The following is an 18,322-nucleotide window of genomic DNA, read 5'->3' on the forward strand; positions in this document are numbered from 1 at the left end:
AGGAGGAGGAGTCTGGGGCTCTGCTCAGTCCTGGCCAGTTCCAGAATAGGGCCTGGTTATCTGCTTTCCTCAAAAATGGTTCTCTCACTGCTCCACATGTGCAGGCTCCCAGGAAAGGAGGGCTGCCCCCAAACGGGGGTGGGAGGCTGTTCGTCTGTATAATTTTCATCTAGAGGTAGGCAGTTGATTCCCATATCCTAATCCTCCTTTTCCCTAACACTCCACTCTACTCTTACTTTCATGTTCTGTGAGCAGGACACAGAGTGAGGATACTTCCAAATGTGGAGGTGTGCAAGACTGAGCCACTAGACATTCCTTAATCATATTTGGGGACACTTTTGCTCATTGCTCTTGAAACCCTCACTGGTCAAACAACAAGGTAAACCATTTTCTTCCCATTGATGTTTCTGGTCTTCAGCCCCAGGTACCGGTGACTGTTCTTCTCTGGCTGCCCATATAGCATTTCATCAAAGAAGTCAGGCTCATCACTGTCCTTCCTGTCCTCCCTAGAAGGGGAGGTCAGAAAGCTAAACATAGTTCGTAGCTTGCTACACAAGTAGGTTATTGCTTCTACCTCATCGGATGGCTCCTCGTACACAGGCTGCTTCATCTCCTCATAGGCAGACAAGATCACTGCCTGAAACAGGTTGATCAAGATGCAAATCATCACCAGCATGAAAGACAAGAGGAAAAGGACCCCCAGGACCCTGTGACTGGAAAACTCAGTGTTCTGAAAAGCTGAGACACAGTAAGAGAATATCGTCTGAGTGGCATGAACCAAGCTACTATAATTCCATTCATGCTGACCAAATACCAGGTAACCAAAAGCCATATATGCAAAGAAATACACAGACACCACAATGGCCATGTGGCAAATGCCAGGAAGGGCAGCCTGGATGGCTTTCTGTGCCAGGCGCACATCGTAGAAGAATCTGGAATACCTGAGTGTCTTCAAAATGGTCAGAAATAGCAGGAAAGCCAAAATTATCCTCAGGATATGGTCTACTTGGGAAACTGCATGAAAGGGAATGAAGTTTACAGGGTCCGACAGGTAGAATTGAATTATGCCAGTAGCCAAGACATGCTTCTTGAAAAAGAGTGCAATCAACACGGTGAATATGCATTTCAAAGCAAAGTTGAGCAGATTGTACACGCTTCTCACATAGGATGCTCTTTCTTGTGTGATGATATAGCCCTCATCAACAATGTAGGCTAGAAAAAAAATGAGAATGGCCACATACAGGTAGATTTCTGCTGACGTTTCCCGGTTAAAATCAGCAAGTGAGAAAGAGTGCACTGAGACGCTCGCGTTGATGGTCCCTAACTGAGAGACCTCAAACACAACCGAAATGCTACAGAACAGATTGGCATCTGGATTAAATGTGGTTAGTTCCAGAATCACAGCCCATGTCTTCTCATCAAGCCAACTGCTTCCTTGGAGTCCCTTAAGCCTCAGTGTGGAATTAAACTGCTGCCGTTCAGGAAAAAAATAGAATGCATACCCTCCTGACCCGTAGGTGTGTAACACTCCATAGGTATAATATACCCATTCCTTCCCTGGAGGCTTATAAACAAACCCACTGGTATTGTTGTCTGTGGGCAGCATACCACCCCTTTTCCAAAAGCTAGAATAGTTTTCTGTGTCTTCTGGGTCAGTGCCATACTTGGGATGACAATAAATTTCTCCTGCAGTGTTGTTTTGCACAAAGTTTTTGGCAGGCAGACATTTTTTTTTTCTAGATTTGGCTCTCACTTGCCTCATGAGTGGAAGGCCAAGAATTTTAGAAGAGCTGTCAAGAAGAAATGTGGGCTTCAGGTCATTGTGGATCAAAGGCAAGAGCACACTGTTGAGCCACCTATAGATGTCTTCCAACTTCCTCACGGCTGACAGACCCACTGAGAACTGATCGCCAATGAACTGGTTGTAGTAGAAGCTGTCATTGTGGTGCAGCAGGATGATGAGGAGCAAGAGAAGGGCCAGGAAGATGAAATGAGTCAGAATGTAGCTCAGAAACAGGAGGGCTCTTCTCCCGATCCTCTTCTTGCGTTGGAATATTCTGATCTCATCCCCCGAGAGGGGCTGGTACATGCGTGAGCCTCGAATGCGGATGATTTGCTGATGGAGCTGCTCTCTTTCCTCCGGGCGCATCTTCACCTGGTGCATCCTAATCTCTGTATAATGGTACTTGCTCGACCATGAGAGGTTTTTACAGTACTTGGGCTTATTTGTCCTGACGCCTGACAAGAGTGCAATCTTAGATGGCTGCACCAGAAAAACTGACTGACAGAATGAACAGACAGATGCAAAGAGCCATTCTACTGACTTGTCATAGCCATAAGTCAGGCCATAAAATACAATAAAGAATGATGATATGCCGGAAGTGGTAAACACTAAGAACCACGCTATATAAACACACCACCAAGGCAGGACGAGCCAGGGCTTCTTTTTAAAGTGCTCAGAATCCATTTGGGTAGAGGACCTTCTTGAAGAAGCATCTTGATTGCCTTCTACATTACTGTTATTGAAATTTGTGTTTTTCTTCAGGGTTTTTGGGTTTTTCTTGGCTTTCTTACTCTGGTGTGGTGTTGTGGAGGTCTGCTGGAGAGAATGCTCTGGAAGTTCAGGCTTCTTCTTTGAGGTGGGCTTTGCAGCTTCCTTGGCAGATTCACAAGCATGCCACCTGCCCAAACGGTCTTCCCAGTGCCCATTTTCTTCTGACATGAGGGGGTGCTTCTGAGGAACTACCTCATCTAGACTCACTTGAGATCTCTTCTGGGAGCAGGTGAAGAAAAATGTTATTAATAATTGCACAGGGATTGTAATTAAGACACTTTCAATCCCTATCATCATTGATCTGATGTAGCGCCCCTCTCTTGACATAGTTTGTTCTTGTCTGTTCACATTAAAGAACATAATATTACAAACAAGAGAGCTTAGCAACACTGCTAAGCAACAAGACAGTCTTTGGAGCCTATTGAATGACTTAGGAACACCCCCAGAAAAAACAGAGAACCACATGTGGTTTTTCCCTAACTTATCACACATGTCTATCAGGAAGAAGTCCTTTCTCCTCAGAGGCTCGTCTGGGTGGATAACACGAAACGTTCTGCCCAAAGTGGTATCAACCGAAAGCCACATCCGACACACAAACAGCCAAATGTTTCTGCTAAACAGATTTTCCACTTTGATTCGACTTAAATACCAGCTAGGTGCTCTGCCCTCATTGTTGTGCCACACTCGAATGGAATGGATGTCACCCAAGTCACTTTTTGTTGTTAGGAGGAAAGTGTTGATGCTTCCTCGGTATAGAGTTGTAAAATGTGGATGGCTTAAACAATGCACTTCGCTGGTATTCTCTGTTCCCCTAAGTTGGACAAAGACATCGGCCCTGGTACCAGACCCCCAGCGACTCCCTGTAAAGATGGTGACCAGGTAGCATATGTTATCATAAGGATCATTATCAGGTAGAATTATCACACGGTCCCGAAGAAATTGGTCCATTTCATCCCTGTGCAAGGCCCAGAAAGCTAGAACCATGTAGATGAACATAATGAAAAGCACAGCCAAGAGGGTCACGGGGTTTTGGTTAAGGTTCTGGATGACCTTTAACTGCAGATCCACAGGGTTCGGGATCACAATGACCTTGGCGGTCACAAAGTGAGTGTGCAGGTGAAGGTAGGCCAGTCTGATTGAGCTCAGCTGCTGCCTGTGCCTCACTATGTTGCTGCAGACACAGTGCACTTTGTCCCAGGTGGTCTTCTCACCTAGTACACAGGTGTCCTCTCTCCAATCATTCTGGATCCCGTACATGTCCAAGCAGTGAACAGTGAAGAGAGAAAGTCTCACTAACTTGTCACTGGGCTCCAGGACAAAACGAGGTGCCTGCAGAATCACGGATATGGTGCACCTCAGTGAGTGGCCACGCTGAGCTATGATCTGCAGCAGGGATGATGGCAGACAAACCACGCGGGCCTCCCTAACTGCACAGGCGGGGTCAAACAGGCCAGTCTGGTTGACAACTGGAGGGACATCTTGAGGCACAAGGAAAGTGGCTATCAGATCCGAGGGAGTGACCCTACTGCCTGCATACACCAGCACCTGGAACAACACGGTCACTTCTGTCACAATGTGGACCAGCACCTCCCTCACTGCACTGCTGTCTACCTCAAAGCTAACGCCCCCCGCTGTCTTCTTTGAGGACCCACCAACCTCATTGCTGGGTCCCACGGTGAGATTGAAAGTAGTAAAGGTCGGGTTTTTTCTGACGAAGTACACTTCTGCTACATCGGGTGTGATCTCTACCACACTACCATTCTCCATGGCTCCACTCATTCTGAACCCAACCACCTCTGTGGAAGTGTTTTCCGGATAACTTAACCAAGGAAAGGGGTTGTCTGCAAACTCACAAAACATCAGAGACACTGGAGCCTTCGCAGGCAGGCTGGGAACCCTGCTCACATTCAGTGTTGCATGGAGACAATTTGGGCACAGTTTCTCATTTCTGAAGGCCTGGTTCACATTCTGCTTTTCAACTTTCTGCACATACATGTTAAAGTTGGAGGTCCTCAGCACCGTGGTTTCACTCCCTGGTATTTTCTTAGCCAGTATTGTGTCTGAGAGAGATTCCACTACATGGAAAGGATCTTCGAACACATCGTAAGGACTGGTCAGTTTGAGGATATTAGACAAACTCATTAAGATCCCGGTGCTCACGATTTCTATTTGTTCAGAGCGAAAGCGTTTGTCTTTTTGTTGATACTCCTGCAGGGCTTGGTTCGCCTGCCATATCCTCTCTGTGGCACGCTTCTGAGCGACTCGAGTGAATTCAGAGGTTTTCTGAGTTAATTTGGCAATAACCATCACCACCTGGCTAACTTCATCCAGCGTGCTCACAGGAAGCACGAAAGACTGATTTACAAGGTATTCCCGAAGATGAGCTTTGTGGTTCTGCAGAGATGGTTCAGTTTTCATGTTATTCAAAACAGAAGCTACTACATACATTAGGTAACCTGCAGGCAACCAGTCCTGCTTTTGAAACAAACTAGACAGCAAGGAAGTTGGTCCCATGGTGAAATTGAGTAAATGATGCAGCACAGTCTTTGGAGTGTTTTCGTCAGCAGGAGCCTGGACGGTGGCGGACAAAGTCAACTGAGAAAAAACTCCTAGAGAGTCATAAACCTGAGCATATATCTTCAAGGCATAACGGTTCGCCAGCACACCAACAGGGAGAAAGGAAGGGGGTGCTGTGGAACTTGCCCCCAAATACAGGATGGCTCCAAGGGTGTTTTCTCTTACTGAACTGATTTCGCCAACACCATCCAAATCAGACACTATTATTTTATATGTAAGAGGGGTGGGTTTATCCTTAGAATCACTACACTCGACAACGAATTTAGTAATAATTGCAATCCCTTTAGTTGGATTAATTTTGCATTCCCCAATTTGAGGGCCATGGTTAATAACAAAGGGATGCCTGAAGTCCAAGGTTAGACCACTCCAGCTTGTTAGATAGACAGAAACCCAAAACTTGCCTTCCAAAAAATTTCTGAAGGCAAAAGCTTTTACAGACAAGTAAGCGCTATTTCTCCCTGTCACGGTTTGCCAAGTCCAATCAAATGGCAACTCATGACCTGACGGCGACAAAATTGACCAGTTATAGATATCACGGCTGCCACAGGTCATGCAATTTAGAAACAAAGAAAATCTGTCTGATAGGACGAAAGTGCTGTCGCAATTTTCGATACAGGAAATGTGTGCCACAGGCCTCGATCCTGGGAGCACATGCACCATTTTGTCAGAAAATGCTGTTCTGTAATCCTTCTTGATCACCATTCTGAAATAATACACCCCATCCCCTTTAAGTGTTTCCGGCGGAAGTGTTAGTACAGGGCTAGAGGCCCTGGGCCAATTTAGACTAGACTGTTCTGGGTGACAGACTTCCTTGTTTGTCATGGTTATTTGGCCTCCAGCATAGTTTCCTGGATTTGTGGTACAGTGCCAAGAAAAATGGAGTCCTTCTAAGGGTCTGGGCACATCTGGGTCAGAGGACATGTTTCCATTCAAAACCAGTTCATCTGAGAAATTAAGGGTTAGGTTGGCATGTCCCAGAATAACGGCCTTCAGGGGGCTCCTAATGATCCAGACGTAGATGGAATCTGAGGCTGTGAGCACAGGCATCTGGGGGTCCCGCAGGACGATGATCACTGTGTAGTTAAACACGTACACCCCCCAGGGCAGAGAGGATTTGGGGATGTGTATAACGGTGGTGGGTGGTCCTCTCCGCAGCAGCGGGGCATGCACAGGTCGGGTCCAGTCGGGCTTGTCGTTCACAGAGGGCGCGGAAAAGACCTGCCAGAACTGTGTAATGGACTGGAAAACCCGGCATTGGTAGCGCACGGTGACGTTGAGGGTGGCTTCGGCCTTCCGGCTCAAAATCAGAGGCGCGTGCTCGTCGTTCCTGTTGATCTTCACCTGCTGGATGCTGCAGGGGCTCTTCTGGCAGGACTCGGAGGCCGGCAGGGCTCTGCTGTCCGACGAGTTGACGGCAGGCGCCCCCGAGGGACACCGGGGCCCGGCGGGCTGCGGGCGGCGGGCCCGGCGCGGGGCGCGCTGGAGCAGGCGGAGCGGGGCCGCGCGCCTCGCCGAGAGGTCGCTGTAGTCACCGTCCTCGGAGGCCGCGCAGGGCCGCGGGCGGAGGCGGGAGAGGCCACCACGCAGCCCCGGCCCCGGGGCACCCCCGATGACGCCCGATGGCCAGGCCGGCGCCCCGCGAGGGCCAGGCCGGGGCAAGAGGCCACCTAGGCCCAGGCCCAGGCCCAGGAGCAGCAGTGCGGGCCCCGGCCGCATGGCGAGGCCGGGAAGCTGAGTGCCAAGGGGCGGGGCCGGGCCGGGGGAGCCAACGGCCGGGGGCGCGGGGACAGTGGCCCGCGAGAGAAGCTGGGACCGGACATGGGGGAAGGGCAGCGAAAGCCGTGGAGCAGAGCACTTGAGGGAATCTCAGGACGGCGGGGGTCTCAGGATCGAGGAGAGACCCCTTGCGACACGGGAGGTTATGGGGGCCATGGATTCTCAGGGACCGTGGGAATTTAGGAACAGCAGGGCGTCTCAGGACCAAGGAGGACCACAGAGCAGCTGGGATGTGGGAAGTCACAGAGTTAGCACGATCTCAGGGTCTGTAGAAAAACAAAGATAAGCCAGATGCTGGTGCCTGTAATCCTAGCTACTTAGTGGGAGGCTGAGATGGGGAGCATCGAGGTTCAAGACCAGCCAGGGCAAATAGTTTGGGAGACCCCCCCACCCCATCTCCAAAATAACCAGAACAAAAATGCCTGAAGATATGGCTCAAGTGGTAGAGTGCCTGCTTTGCAAGGGCAAAGCCCTGAGTTCAAACCCTGTACCACCAAAAAAAAAAAAATGGAGCTAGGAGGCCACAGGGTCACTGAGGTCTAAGAGTCAGCAGGGGGACCCTCTCTCCCACTGTAACTGGAGTTCTAGGCTGGAGGCCCAACTCCAGGGATCCAACATGTCAGATCTGGCTGCTCCCCCCCAACACTGACTGCTAAATAAGACAAGTTGAGGTGACAGGCAGAGAAAAGAGAGTTACTACGGGGTACTGGCACACAGAGAAAGTAAGTACTTCATCCCATCTTGGATGTATAGGGTTTAGAGGAAGAATAAGGGCGAGGAGGAGAGGTGTACAGTATTAAACAGTCCCAAATATCCGTGGCCTGGTTGATCATGATCTCAGTTCTGGTTCACTGAGGTTCAAGAGAACTTGTTATCCCTGCCATGACTGAGGGGAGCGATCTGGTTCCCAGGAGATGATCACTCCTGCTCCAGGGTGCAGCCACCTCAACACAGGGCTGGTGGAGTGGCTCAAGTGGTAGAGCACCTGCCTAGCAAGTGTAAGGCCCTGAGTTCAAACCCCAGTACTACTCCCCCCCAAAATAAAGGCTCAGTAAATTAAAAAAAATAAATCATACTAAATATATTCTCTGGAGTTAAATTGGAAATAAATAACCATAAAATTTTTATGGAAACTCCAAATATCTATAATTAAACAGCCAACTTTTGAATGATTCATGGATCAAACTAAAACACTGGGGAATTTAGAAATATTTTCAGAGAATGATAACAGAAATACAAAAAATGTGTAGGATGCAGTTAAACAGTATTGTAGAGTGAGAAACATACAGTTTTAAATGTTTATATTCGGAAAGAAGTAATATCCCAAACCAGTTACCTAAGGTTTCACCTTAAGAAACTAGAAGAAGCAGAGGTAAGTGGGAAACCCACAGGTGCACCTCCCTGGCCCTCTGGCAGGAGCTCATAGTCCCCAGGAACTGTAACTGGATTTCCCATAGCACTGGGATTTCTGCTGAGGAGTCTTCTTGGTGGGTCAGAATTAATATAATTTACCAACCTCTGATTCTGGAGCCTACATGTGGGCAATCAGAGAAATGGGAGAAACCATCTTTGCTGAAAGCACTGACTCCTTACTTGGACCCACAAGTTAACTGGAAATGGGAGAAAAACTTGGTGTTCCTGCCTCCATTTTACAGCTGTCTCTTGAGTCTCTGTCTCCTGCAATCACCTTGTGTTCCAGGAAGGACAGGAGTGATAACATCTTTATGATAAGGGACCAAAACCACCCCCAAGGAAAGGATCAGCAAAGCCTTGTTGGGTAGCCACCCCCAAAAGAGGACAGTTGCCCGGGAAGACTTGTTTTAAAGCTCATCATGAAAACAAAAATTTTTTTAAAAAAGTAAAAGAACGTAAAAAGACAAAAACTTAAAAAATAAAGCCCATCATGAGGTCTGTCTTGGTGTATGACGTATGTGTACTTGAAAGAATGTATATTCTATTGTTGGATGGAGTGTTCTGTAAATCTAGCTACTCAGGAGGCAGATCAGGAGGATCACGGTTTGAAGCCACCCTGACCAAATAGTTCCTCAAGACCTTATCTGTAAAAACCCTTCACAAAAATAGAGCTGGTGGAGTGGCTCAAGGTGAAGGCCATGAGTTCAAGCCCCAGTACTGAAAAAAAAAAAAAAATGAGGGCAAACTGGTTGATAGTGTTGCTTAGATCTTCCATATCTTTTCTGATTGTTTTTGTAGTACTGGAGTTTGAACTCAGGGCCTCACACTTGGTAGCAGGTGCTCTGCCACTTGAGCTATGCCCCCAAGTGAATTTTTGTCTGGTTCTATTAATTATTGAGAGAGGTCAATCTCCTACTACAGTTGTGAATTTTCTCTTTCTCTCTGACTCTGTCAATTTCTGCTGGGTGTTTTGTGGCTCTCTTTGTTAAAAGTATGCACAGCTGTGATTGTTTGCCTGCTGAATTTCCCCTTCTACCAGTGTAAATGTCTCTATCTCTGATAATAATCTTTGTTCTAAAGTCCATTTTACCTGATATTAAAATACCCACACCAACCCACTTATGCTTACTTTTTATATGGCATGTCTTTCTCATGCATTTGCTTTCAACTTATGTCTTCATATTTAGGGTGGCCCTTTATAGGAAACACGTAATAGAGGTTTGTTTTCCTATCTACTCAGTCAACATCTGCCCTTAACTAAAGTATTATACAGTCACCAGTACGGTTATTGGTATGATTGGATTTAGGTTCACCACTTCATTACTTGGGTTTTTTTTATTATCTCCTCTGAGTTCTCTTTCATTAATTCACTTAACATTCTCCCTCACATTTCTGGGGTATTAGTGTTTCCCAGGGCACTAGCCCTAGTCCCAATTCTCAGGGAATTCCCATAACAATGAGGGTGACCGAAAATAATCAGGCCAAGATATAATGTGGGTGATTTCTGTGTGAGGAGCGGTAGAAAGCAGGTAGAGTAGGACGGGACTGGGAGCTGGGGAAAGTCTCTCTGCAGAGGTGCCTGCCATGAAGCCAGCAGGTCTATGTGAAATGAGGGAGAAGGCCTCACAAACAGCCGGGGCTATTCTCTATAAGTGGTTCTTCCTTGATGTTTTAATGTGCACACTGTAGCCTCACAAGCAGTCCCATATAATATGCAGTGTCCTAACAAAAGTTACTGACTTGGTCTTACTTGCACAGTTTTTGTGTCATGTTTGCTTCTTGCATCTGGTTAACTAGAATATCTCTCTTTCCCCTTTTAATGTGTGATGTCATTTGATCTAATTTATGTGTAAGAGCACTACACCTTTCATTGCCAGTATCGCACGCGTAAGAAACACACTTGTCTTCCTTCTGGAAGATTAATGAGGGAAAGCTTTATATTCTTAGAAAAACAAAATCAAATTTATATACCAAAATCATTTGTAAAAAAAGAACCAGGGCTGGAATTCCTAGCAGAGGGGCTGGTAGTACAAGGGCTCAAAGGCAGGACAGAGAGAAGGAGAGCAGTGTGGCTGCTATGGGTGGGATGGGAGGGAGTGGTAAGAGAGCCAAAGACAGAGTGGGCAGGGCTGGAGGACACAACCACACCTTTGGACTTTGTTCCAAGTGGGTTGAGAAGCCACTGGACGTTTCTCAGCAGCAAGGGAACCTGACCTGATTTCCGTTTTGGAAGCATCACCCGCTGTGTGCGAAACAGGTTGTACTGGATGGGAGTAAAGTGAGAGAGGCCAGTTAGTGAGCCCCCCCCCCCAACTCAACCAATAAAAGCTTTGTGTGGTGGCACAGGCCTGTCATCCCAGCTATGGGGGAGGCATAAACAGGAAGATTGTATTGTGGTCCAGGCTGGCCTGGGTTTAAATTTGAGACCCTACTCTAAAAATAACTAAAGCAAAAAAAAAAAAGGACTGAGGGTGTGGCTCGGGTGGTAGAGCACCTGCTTAGCAACTGCAAGGCCCTGAGTTGAAACCCTAGTACTTAAAAAAAAAAAGTATCTCCTCCCCACCCCCAGTTCATTCAGACTCACTGCTGGAAGCCAATTCTTTCCTGTGCCTTGGATAAAAGAGCTCTGTTCACCATTAGTTTTGTTTTTTTTTAAGACCCCCCCCCCCAGTACTTAACATGTCCAGGTCCATGTTAGAGCAAATTTCTGACATCGTTCTATATTAACTTCTGCCCCCAGCTCTGGTCTTTGCCTCTTCCCCAGGCCACTTCTGACCCCCAGGGTAGAAGTTGTCTTGAACAGAACTTCGTTCTTCTCCCCTCCAGGGGGAGTTAGTGATGTCTTGAACCCAGGCCAATTTCCCTACGGTGGGATTGAGATATGGCCCGGGGCAGACTTAGGGTAGAGACCACAAAACCACGGCAATGTTCCTCGAAGACCACTGAGACACTCGAGTCAGTGCAACAACATTTATTCACACTTCGAATGCACACAAGGTCCAAGAGGGAATCACAGCACACAGGCAGTCGCCCTGCAGGGCAACACGGCAGGCAGGGCTTGTGCTCCATGGATGGAGCCCCACCAAGCAATCAGAGGAACCCGGCCCAGCTGTCAGCTCTCTTGCGCTGAGAGTACTGGGAGTCAATCCACAGGGAGGGAGAGCTGTCACACAGCAGGTCCTCCCTTAGTCAGGAGAGAGTCCCTTGGTGCTAGCCTAGGAGCATCATGGACACTCTGCTGTGCCCTCAGCAGGTGTCCTTTGTATGTGATTTTCTACTCCAGGATGTTCCCCTCTATGTCATTTAGTCCTCTGCTGATTAAAAGTGGGGACCCCAAAGTGCTGCTCTAGATGTCATCACGTCTTAGCATAAGCATAGCTATACTGGGTGCTATATTGATTGCATGCCTTATCAGTCCTGTCCATACAGACAGTGTCTTGGTGTTGATGACAGCTGTTTATCTATAGTTCAGAGGTCTGGTAGCTGACTGATTCTAAACTGCACTACACACAAAGTTCAGACAAACTTTGCAGCTTGTTAAGTGAGGCTTTAGGTTCTCTACAGAAGTGAAGGGAGAAGTGGAAAGCAGGACAGGAAAGGTCCTACTTGGTGGCACCTGTGTCATTGAGGTCATTTGGCTGCACATGTCTGTGAAGCTGACTCCTTAAAGGACATCCTTATTTGGGTCTCTTACCTGTGGTCCCTGGATTAATCATGGCCTCCCCAACTCCTTCAGCCTGAAGGTTGCAACGGCCCACTCCCTACAAGCATGCCACCGCTCCAGATATCTTCTCTTGTCGATACCTGCCCCCCCGCCCCCAGCAAGGCCACATGGAAGCCAGTGGAAATTTGGGTACCCTTTGCTCTGCCTGGTGGGGAGTGTGGCCTTTCCTACCACAGGTCCCACTCCTGCTTGTCTCTCAGAGCTGCTGCCACCAGTGGACACCAGCTTCTGGGCCCCAGGCCCTCCAGAGGCTCAGGTCCAGGGACCCCAGGAAGGTCCCATCATTCAGCAAGGCTGAAGGAACAGGAGGGGAAATGCTACATCATCCCTGGCACCTCCAGGGGTCTCCAAAGACACTCTCTACTGCCTCTTCATACTCCACCCTTGGTGCCCTGGAGAAGGTGCCTGCAAGGGTGACTGGCCTTCACTGGTCACTGCAAAGGCTTCCTTGTCCCCATGTGGTTTTGTTCTTGGTGTTTTGGGGCCCTTGGTCATGCATCTTTGCTTTTACTTGTCGTCAGTCTTTCCCTGAGTGATGACTAATTTATATTGAACTAGGGGAGGGAGAGGAATCATTCAACTCAGGTGCAAAATTTAAGGGAGGGGCCACCAAAAACTCATTAATTAAGACAACATAAAGGTCACATAAAAAGAGACTTTGGAAAGTGTAGAACTTAGTGGTATTAGAATGTTTTGCCATCACTGTCTCTATATGGCTCCCAAACCTCTTACCATGCCAGAGAAAACCCCATAACCATTAGCAGTCACCCCATTTCCACCTTCCTGGCCTCCAACAATCTATCTTCTGTCCTTATGGATTTGCCTGTTCTGGACATTTCATACACAAATAATCACACCGTATATGATTTCTTACGCCTAATGTCTTTGACCTAGTAACAGCATAGATGAATCTTCAAAACGTTGCACTCCTTGTGTTTCTTCTTTGGAAAAATGTCAATTCAAACCATTTGCCATTTCTAATTGGGCCGTTTGGCATTTTGCTGTTGAGTTGTAAGAATTCTTTATCTATTCTGGATATAAGTTCTTATCCAATATATGACTTGCAAATATTTTCTCCCATTCTGTAATGTGTTCTTTGGTGCAGAAAAGTTCTTAATTTGATGAAAGTCCGATTTATCTACTTTGTTAGTGGTGGTTATTCTTTTGGAGGTGTCCCTAAGAATTCATTGCCTAATCCAAGGGCCTGAAGATTCACCCGTTTTCTTCTAACAACGTTAGCGTTTCAGCTCTTACATAAAACAGTATTTTAACACGATATTTCTGAAAGTCAAAACTAATGCAAAACATCCATGATGAAGAAAATGTCAACATTTAAAATGAAGACAGGCTCTGACCGTGTACTTCACGGCCCCGGGAAGTGCCCAGGGAGGAAGGGGGGAGGGGTCATATTAAATTAGGGGAGAGCTGGCATGGAGTCAGGTTTGTGGCTGTGGTCCCGCTCAGAGCGCGAAGTGACACTGGGGGAGGGAAGTAACAATTCCGCTGCAGGCCCTGGAGAAGGGGACGGGACCAAGGCAGTGGGGCGACACGGCAAAGCCTGTCCTTGAGGCGTTGGCCAAGTACGACCTGGTGGATGTGCATAGTGCGCGCGGCTTTCCGAGCGGGTCCTCTGCCTCTCAAGACTGACTGCAGCCGCCTCCCCAAGGGCGTCCCCAGCAGGGAGGATGCCCTGGCCTGAAGTGGGGTGTTGGGGGGAAACTGGGCGCGCCCGCGTCCTGGCCGGTCGTCCCCAGGCTCCCACCTGCTGGAGGTGGCTGGCATCGACCCCGTGGCTCACGTCAAAGCATGTCCCCTCAGGCCAGGTCGGGCTCCCGCGGCCCGGGAGCAGGGGAGCCCACGGAGGCCCCTCGAGCTCCCCCCACCGCCCACAGCGGACCCCCCCGTCCCGGGGGTTTCGGGGCGGCCTGGGGTCCCTGGGCAAGCGCCGGCGGGTCCCAAACCCATCATTGAGGGAGCAGAGGGCGGACGCCCCGCCCACCTCCCCGCCCACCGCCACCCACAGCCCCGCCCTTCTCCCCGCCCACCGCCCCCGCCCCCTTCGGCGCTCGACACCACCCCCTCCACCAAGGGCCTGACGGACGCCCGCGAGCCCCGACCTCTGAACCCCGGCACCACAGACTATGGCGACAACAGCACCGTTGCGAGACTGTCAGGTACGCGGAGGCCTCCTCGGCTGGGTCTCCCTCGGTCCCCAGGGGTGGCACCGGGCAGGGAGGGACCCGGCCTGCGGGCGATCTGGGGGCAGGCCGCGGGCGCTGCGGAGGCAGTCCGGAGGTGGACCTGGCTGGGGCGCGGGGCAGCTGCGACGGCGCGTGGAGGGGACCACGGACCCTCCTGTGGGGTCCCCACCCGGGGAAACAAGCGGTGCCCTTCGGAGCCCGGTGGTTGGGGCTCACTGGGCATGGGTGGTTCAGCAGGGGCCAGGAGAGTCACTGGCACAGTGCGCCCGGGGCTGGACACCAAGGGCCGCCATTGAGGTCTTATCTTCGGGGTGTTTCCACTAGCGGTTGGGAGGTCTGAATCCCCCCATTCAGTGGGAGGTGAAAGGAGTTGTTTGGTAGTTGACAATGGTGTAGCCTGGTGGAAAGCCAACCCTCCTCCAAGCTGCAATAGCACCAGACTCCTCCTCCTGGGGCCAGACCTTCCTTCCTGGTGATCAAGGACTCCTATTTACTGTCTGTGCCCTGGCCAACACTTCAAGTCACCTCCCTTGGGTCCTAGGCTGAGAAGGAGGGCCTCTCCTGAGGGCACATAGCTATTTAAGGCTGCTGGGATTTGGATGGGGTCTGCCCCATCCATGCTCAGCTCTTTCTGCTCTGCACTGTCTATGAAATCTGAGTTTATGCATGCCGGGGAAGGGCACATCTTAAAGAAGCAGATTGCTAAGCATTTGGAAGTCAGCAATGCTTGTGTGTTTAAGTTTGGGGGACTCCGTGGAATGAGGCCCTGGAATTCCTTCCTTGCTATGTGTAGGCATGGAATGATGCTGGGCTCCCACTCTCCACTATGAGCAATGAAGCCTGCAAGCTGTTTGATGCCACCCTGACCCAGGTATGCCTGCCTGTGAAGTCTCTGAGGAGGGTTTTTTTAATTGGTGAAGGCTTGTTTATTTCGGCGGTTCTGGAGTTTGAACTCATGGCTTTGCACTTGCAAGGCAGGTGCTCTACCGCTTGAGCCCCAGCTCCAGCCCTTGATGAATGCTTTTCACACTACAAAAAAAAAAAAAAAAAAAAAAAAAAAGCCAGAGCTTTGACCTGCCAGCCCACAGTATAGTTGAGAGGGCCTCTGTACTTGCCCTCTTCCTGAGGCCCCCAGGGGTGGGCAGACAGCAGTGAACTTGCAGAGGGCCAAGGGTGCTGAGCCTGCTGAGGGTGTGATGTGGGCTCTTCCTGGGGCTTGTGCTGTGAATGTGCCCACTTTGCTAGGCCAAGACCCTCTGCTGCACTCCCAGGCACATCCGTCCACACTAGTGGAAAATCCTGTGGTTTTAGAAGTAAGGTCCATCCTCTTCACTTGACAGGTGGGGAAATGGAGGCCCAGAGTGTTAAGTCACAAGCAGAGGCTAAGAACACCAACGGAAAGAAAATCTGGCCTGTTCAGACCACTGGCACTGACAGGAAGCTTCTAGAAGTAGATGGGAGGCATTAGTCATGCCTTGGGCACTTCTGTTCCAGTCTGTCCTTGTCCTTGCCAGTGATTTCACTGTGTGCTTTTGAGCTGTTTGTCTATTTTGTGTTTAATGTCTGCCCACTTGCTCTTCCTACACTTTGTTGACCCCTGTAGGGTACTCCATGTGATATGCCCATGTTCTTTGATTCATCTTTCTAGCCTGTGCCTATTCTGCTCTGTTATGGCTTCTCTGTGCTGCCCTGCCTTAGAGCATAGGCTCTTTGAATCTCTACGCCAACTCCCCTGTATTTTTGTTTGTTTTTTTTTTGAGGCAGTCTCACTATGTAGTCCTGAGTGGTCTTAAACTTGTGATCCTCCTATTTTTGCCTCCCAAGTGCTAGGATTACAGGCATGGGCTCTAGTGCCCAACTTCCCCTGAATTTGTTAAAAGCCAGGAAGGACTAATTCTGTTTAACTGTAGGTTAGACATGGAAGTGCAGACTTAAAAAACATAAAGCATTACCAATGATTTTAGGATTTAAAAAAATAGTCATTTATTTTATCCACTTTTTTTTTGCTATAACAGAATACCTGGGAGTGAATAATTCATAAAGCAGTTTATTTAGCTCACCGTTCTGGTGAGGGCCTTGTGGTGCAAAACAGGAGAGCAGGGACTCAGCGTCTGGCCACTTTGTAATGACTAATCCAGTCTCTAGAGGGAGATGCTAACTCCTTGTAAAGATCTAGTCACTTCTAAAAGGCTGCACCGTGTAACCCTTCTCCGCTGCAACCAAATCTCATAAGAGTTTGGGTAGGAAGAAAACTCATCCAAGCCGTAGTGGTATTTAAGAAGAACAGAGGGATCAAGCAGTTGAGCACCTCCTAGCAAGCACAAAGCCCTGAGTTCAAGCCCCAGCACCTCTAAAACAGAAAAAGAAAGAATAGAAACAAACACCCCAAATTGTTCAAAATGGTGATGAGATTAGGGTAAGCTTACCTTCTAGCCTTCGTGCCTCTTTCTAACTCCATGATCAATGCTTACAGGAGTTGTTTTTAAGAAAAGCGAAGAAGCAGGGTGCTGGTGGCTCCCGCTTGTAATCCCAGCTACTAAAGAGGCAGAGATCAGGAGGATCAAGGTTCAAAGTCAGCCTCAGAAAATAGTTCACAAGACCGTATCTCGAAAAAACCCCAGACACAAAAAAAAGGGCTGGCAGAATGGCTCAAGTGATAAAGCGCCAGTACCATGGGGTGGGGGGGGAAGGGAAGGGGAGGGGAGGGAGAATGAGTAAGAAGCAGGAATTGTGGTGAAAGATCTCTAGGTCCCTGTTAGGCTGAAGAGGTGGACATGGGGGAGGCCACCTGTCAGGAAGGACCTGCCTCTCGATGTTTCTTTTTTGAGAATGGTGGCCCTAGAAAGTGTGTCCCCAGTCATGTGCATTTCATTTCTTCCTAGAAGATCTACTAAGTTATCTCTTTCTTTGAGTTAGAGTCTAGAAAACACTCAAGTGTTCTAAAAAGAAAAGCAATCCAGGGTTGGGAGTAGCTCAGTGGTAGAGCATGCATGACACCTGGGTTTGATCCCTAGCACCAAAAACAAGCAAACAAAAACTTGGATTTAGATGCGTGCCTTCATTTAACATAATCTAAGGAGTCCATGAAGACAAACTTGTTTTACCTTTTTAATTTCAGTATGTAAAATGGACCAATGACAAGAGTCTTGGTGGCATTGAGGGCTGCCTGTCAAAGCTCAAAGCAGCTGACCCAACCTTTGGTGAGTTAACGCTTTCCCCAGATGGAGAAGCCAAGGCCATGGACCCAAACCCTCTTTCATTCCCTTCCGGGGACTCAGTTGAGCTGGAGAGGCAGGTTGAGTGGCAGCACTGGGCTGGCATTTATAGAGAAGGGGGGAAGATGGCAGCCCCCATTGTGTTTGGAATACAGCTGCTCCTGTAAGGAGGTCAGAGTCTACAGAAGGCTACTGTCTAATGGTTTCTCCACCTCAGTTCTACATGAGGAGACTCATCCCACTTCTCAGATGAGGACACTGAGGTTCAGTAAGAGTAAACAAATATCCAAGGCTGTTTGAATCCAAAGCCCACACCTCTGGAACACGAGATATGGCTCCTGCCACCTTTGTTGGGGGCCTCATGAGCCTCCCCCAGAGCTGCTAGGGTGGGGTGGGGGACAGTACCAATGGGGGATGGAGCCTGGCACACAGACAAGCCTGCATATGGTACACAGGGGGAGTCAGCACAGTGCATTTGGAATCCCAAGTGTGTGGCCTCCATGTGGGATGAGATTCTGGGCTTGAGAGGTCTCATAAGGGGAGGACTGGCAGTAGGAACCTCTTCCCACCCACTGCAGCCTAGTCTAGCTAGAGGCAGAGGCCCAACTACCCTGGCAAGGACAGAATGGGGGAAGAGCTGGGAGGAGCGAGGCCTGCCAAACCCAACCTGTGGGGGCAGCCAGTGGCTGAGCTTAGGCTCTGAGCAGATCTTGAGCTTGGATCAGAAGCAGGACCACATGGGTGGTCCTAGCACTATGGTTGTGTCCTTGGTGCCTGGCCCTGGCCAGTATATAACATGCTAGTGGACACACTGCCTCTCTCAAGGTGGGGGCTGGGAACCCAGCTAGGGCTCAGGGCCTGT

The 18,322-nt window shown here is 49.1% G+C and overlaps 2 protein-coding genes across 5 annotated transcripts in view; one reads left to right on the plus strand and one right to left on the minus strand.

Annotated features, from left to right (window-relative positions):
• Positions 1 to 336: 336 nt before the first annotated feature.
• Pkdrej (polycystin family receptor for egg jelly) lies at positions 337 to 6,847 on the minus strand. Its single transcript, XM_020184611.2, has one exon. The coding sequence runs from the start codon at positions 6,845 to 6,847 to the stop codon at positions 368 to 370; it is 6,480 nt and encodes a 2,159-aa protein (XP_020040200.2). The 3' UTR covers positions 337 to 367.
• Positions 6,848 to 14,095: 7,248 nt separating this feature from the next.
• LOC109699744 (tetratricopeptide repeat protein 38) overlaps positions 14,096 to 18,322 on the plus strand; it is a 49,236-nt gene continuing 45,009 nt past the window's right edge. For all 4 annotated transcript variants that reach the window (XM_074084704.1, XM_074084705.1, XM_074084706.1 and 1 more), the window contains exons 1-3: positions 14,096 to 14,218; positions 15,039 to 15,116; positions 17,364 to 17,445. In XM_074084704.1, coding sequence (XP_073940805.1) covers positions 14,186 to 14,218; positions 15,039 to 15,116; positions 17,364 to 17,445 — 193 coding nt within the window. In that variant the 5' untranslated portion in view covers positions 14,096 to 14,185. The remainder of the gene's footprint in view (positions 14,219 to 15,038; positions 15,117 to 17,363; positions 17,446 to 18,322) is intronic.

This window comes from Castor canadensis, chromosome 8 (genome assembly GCF_047511655.1).
Source record: "Castor canadensis chromosome 8, mCasCan1.hap1v2, whole genome shotgun sequence".
Taxonomy (NCBI): Eukaryota; Metazoa; Chordata; class Mammalia; order Rodentia; family Castoridae; genus Castor; species Castor canadensis.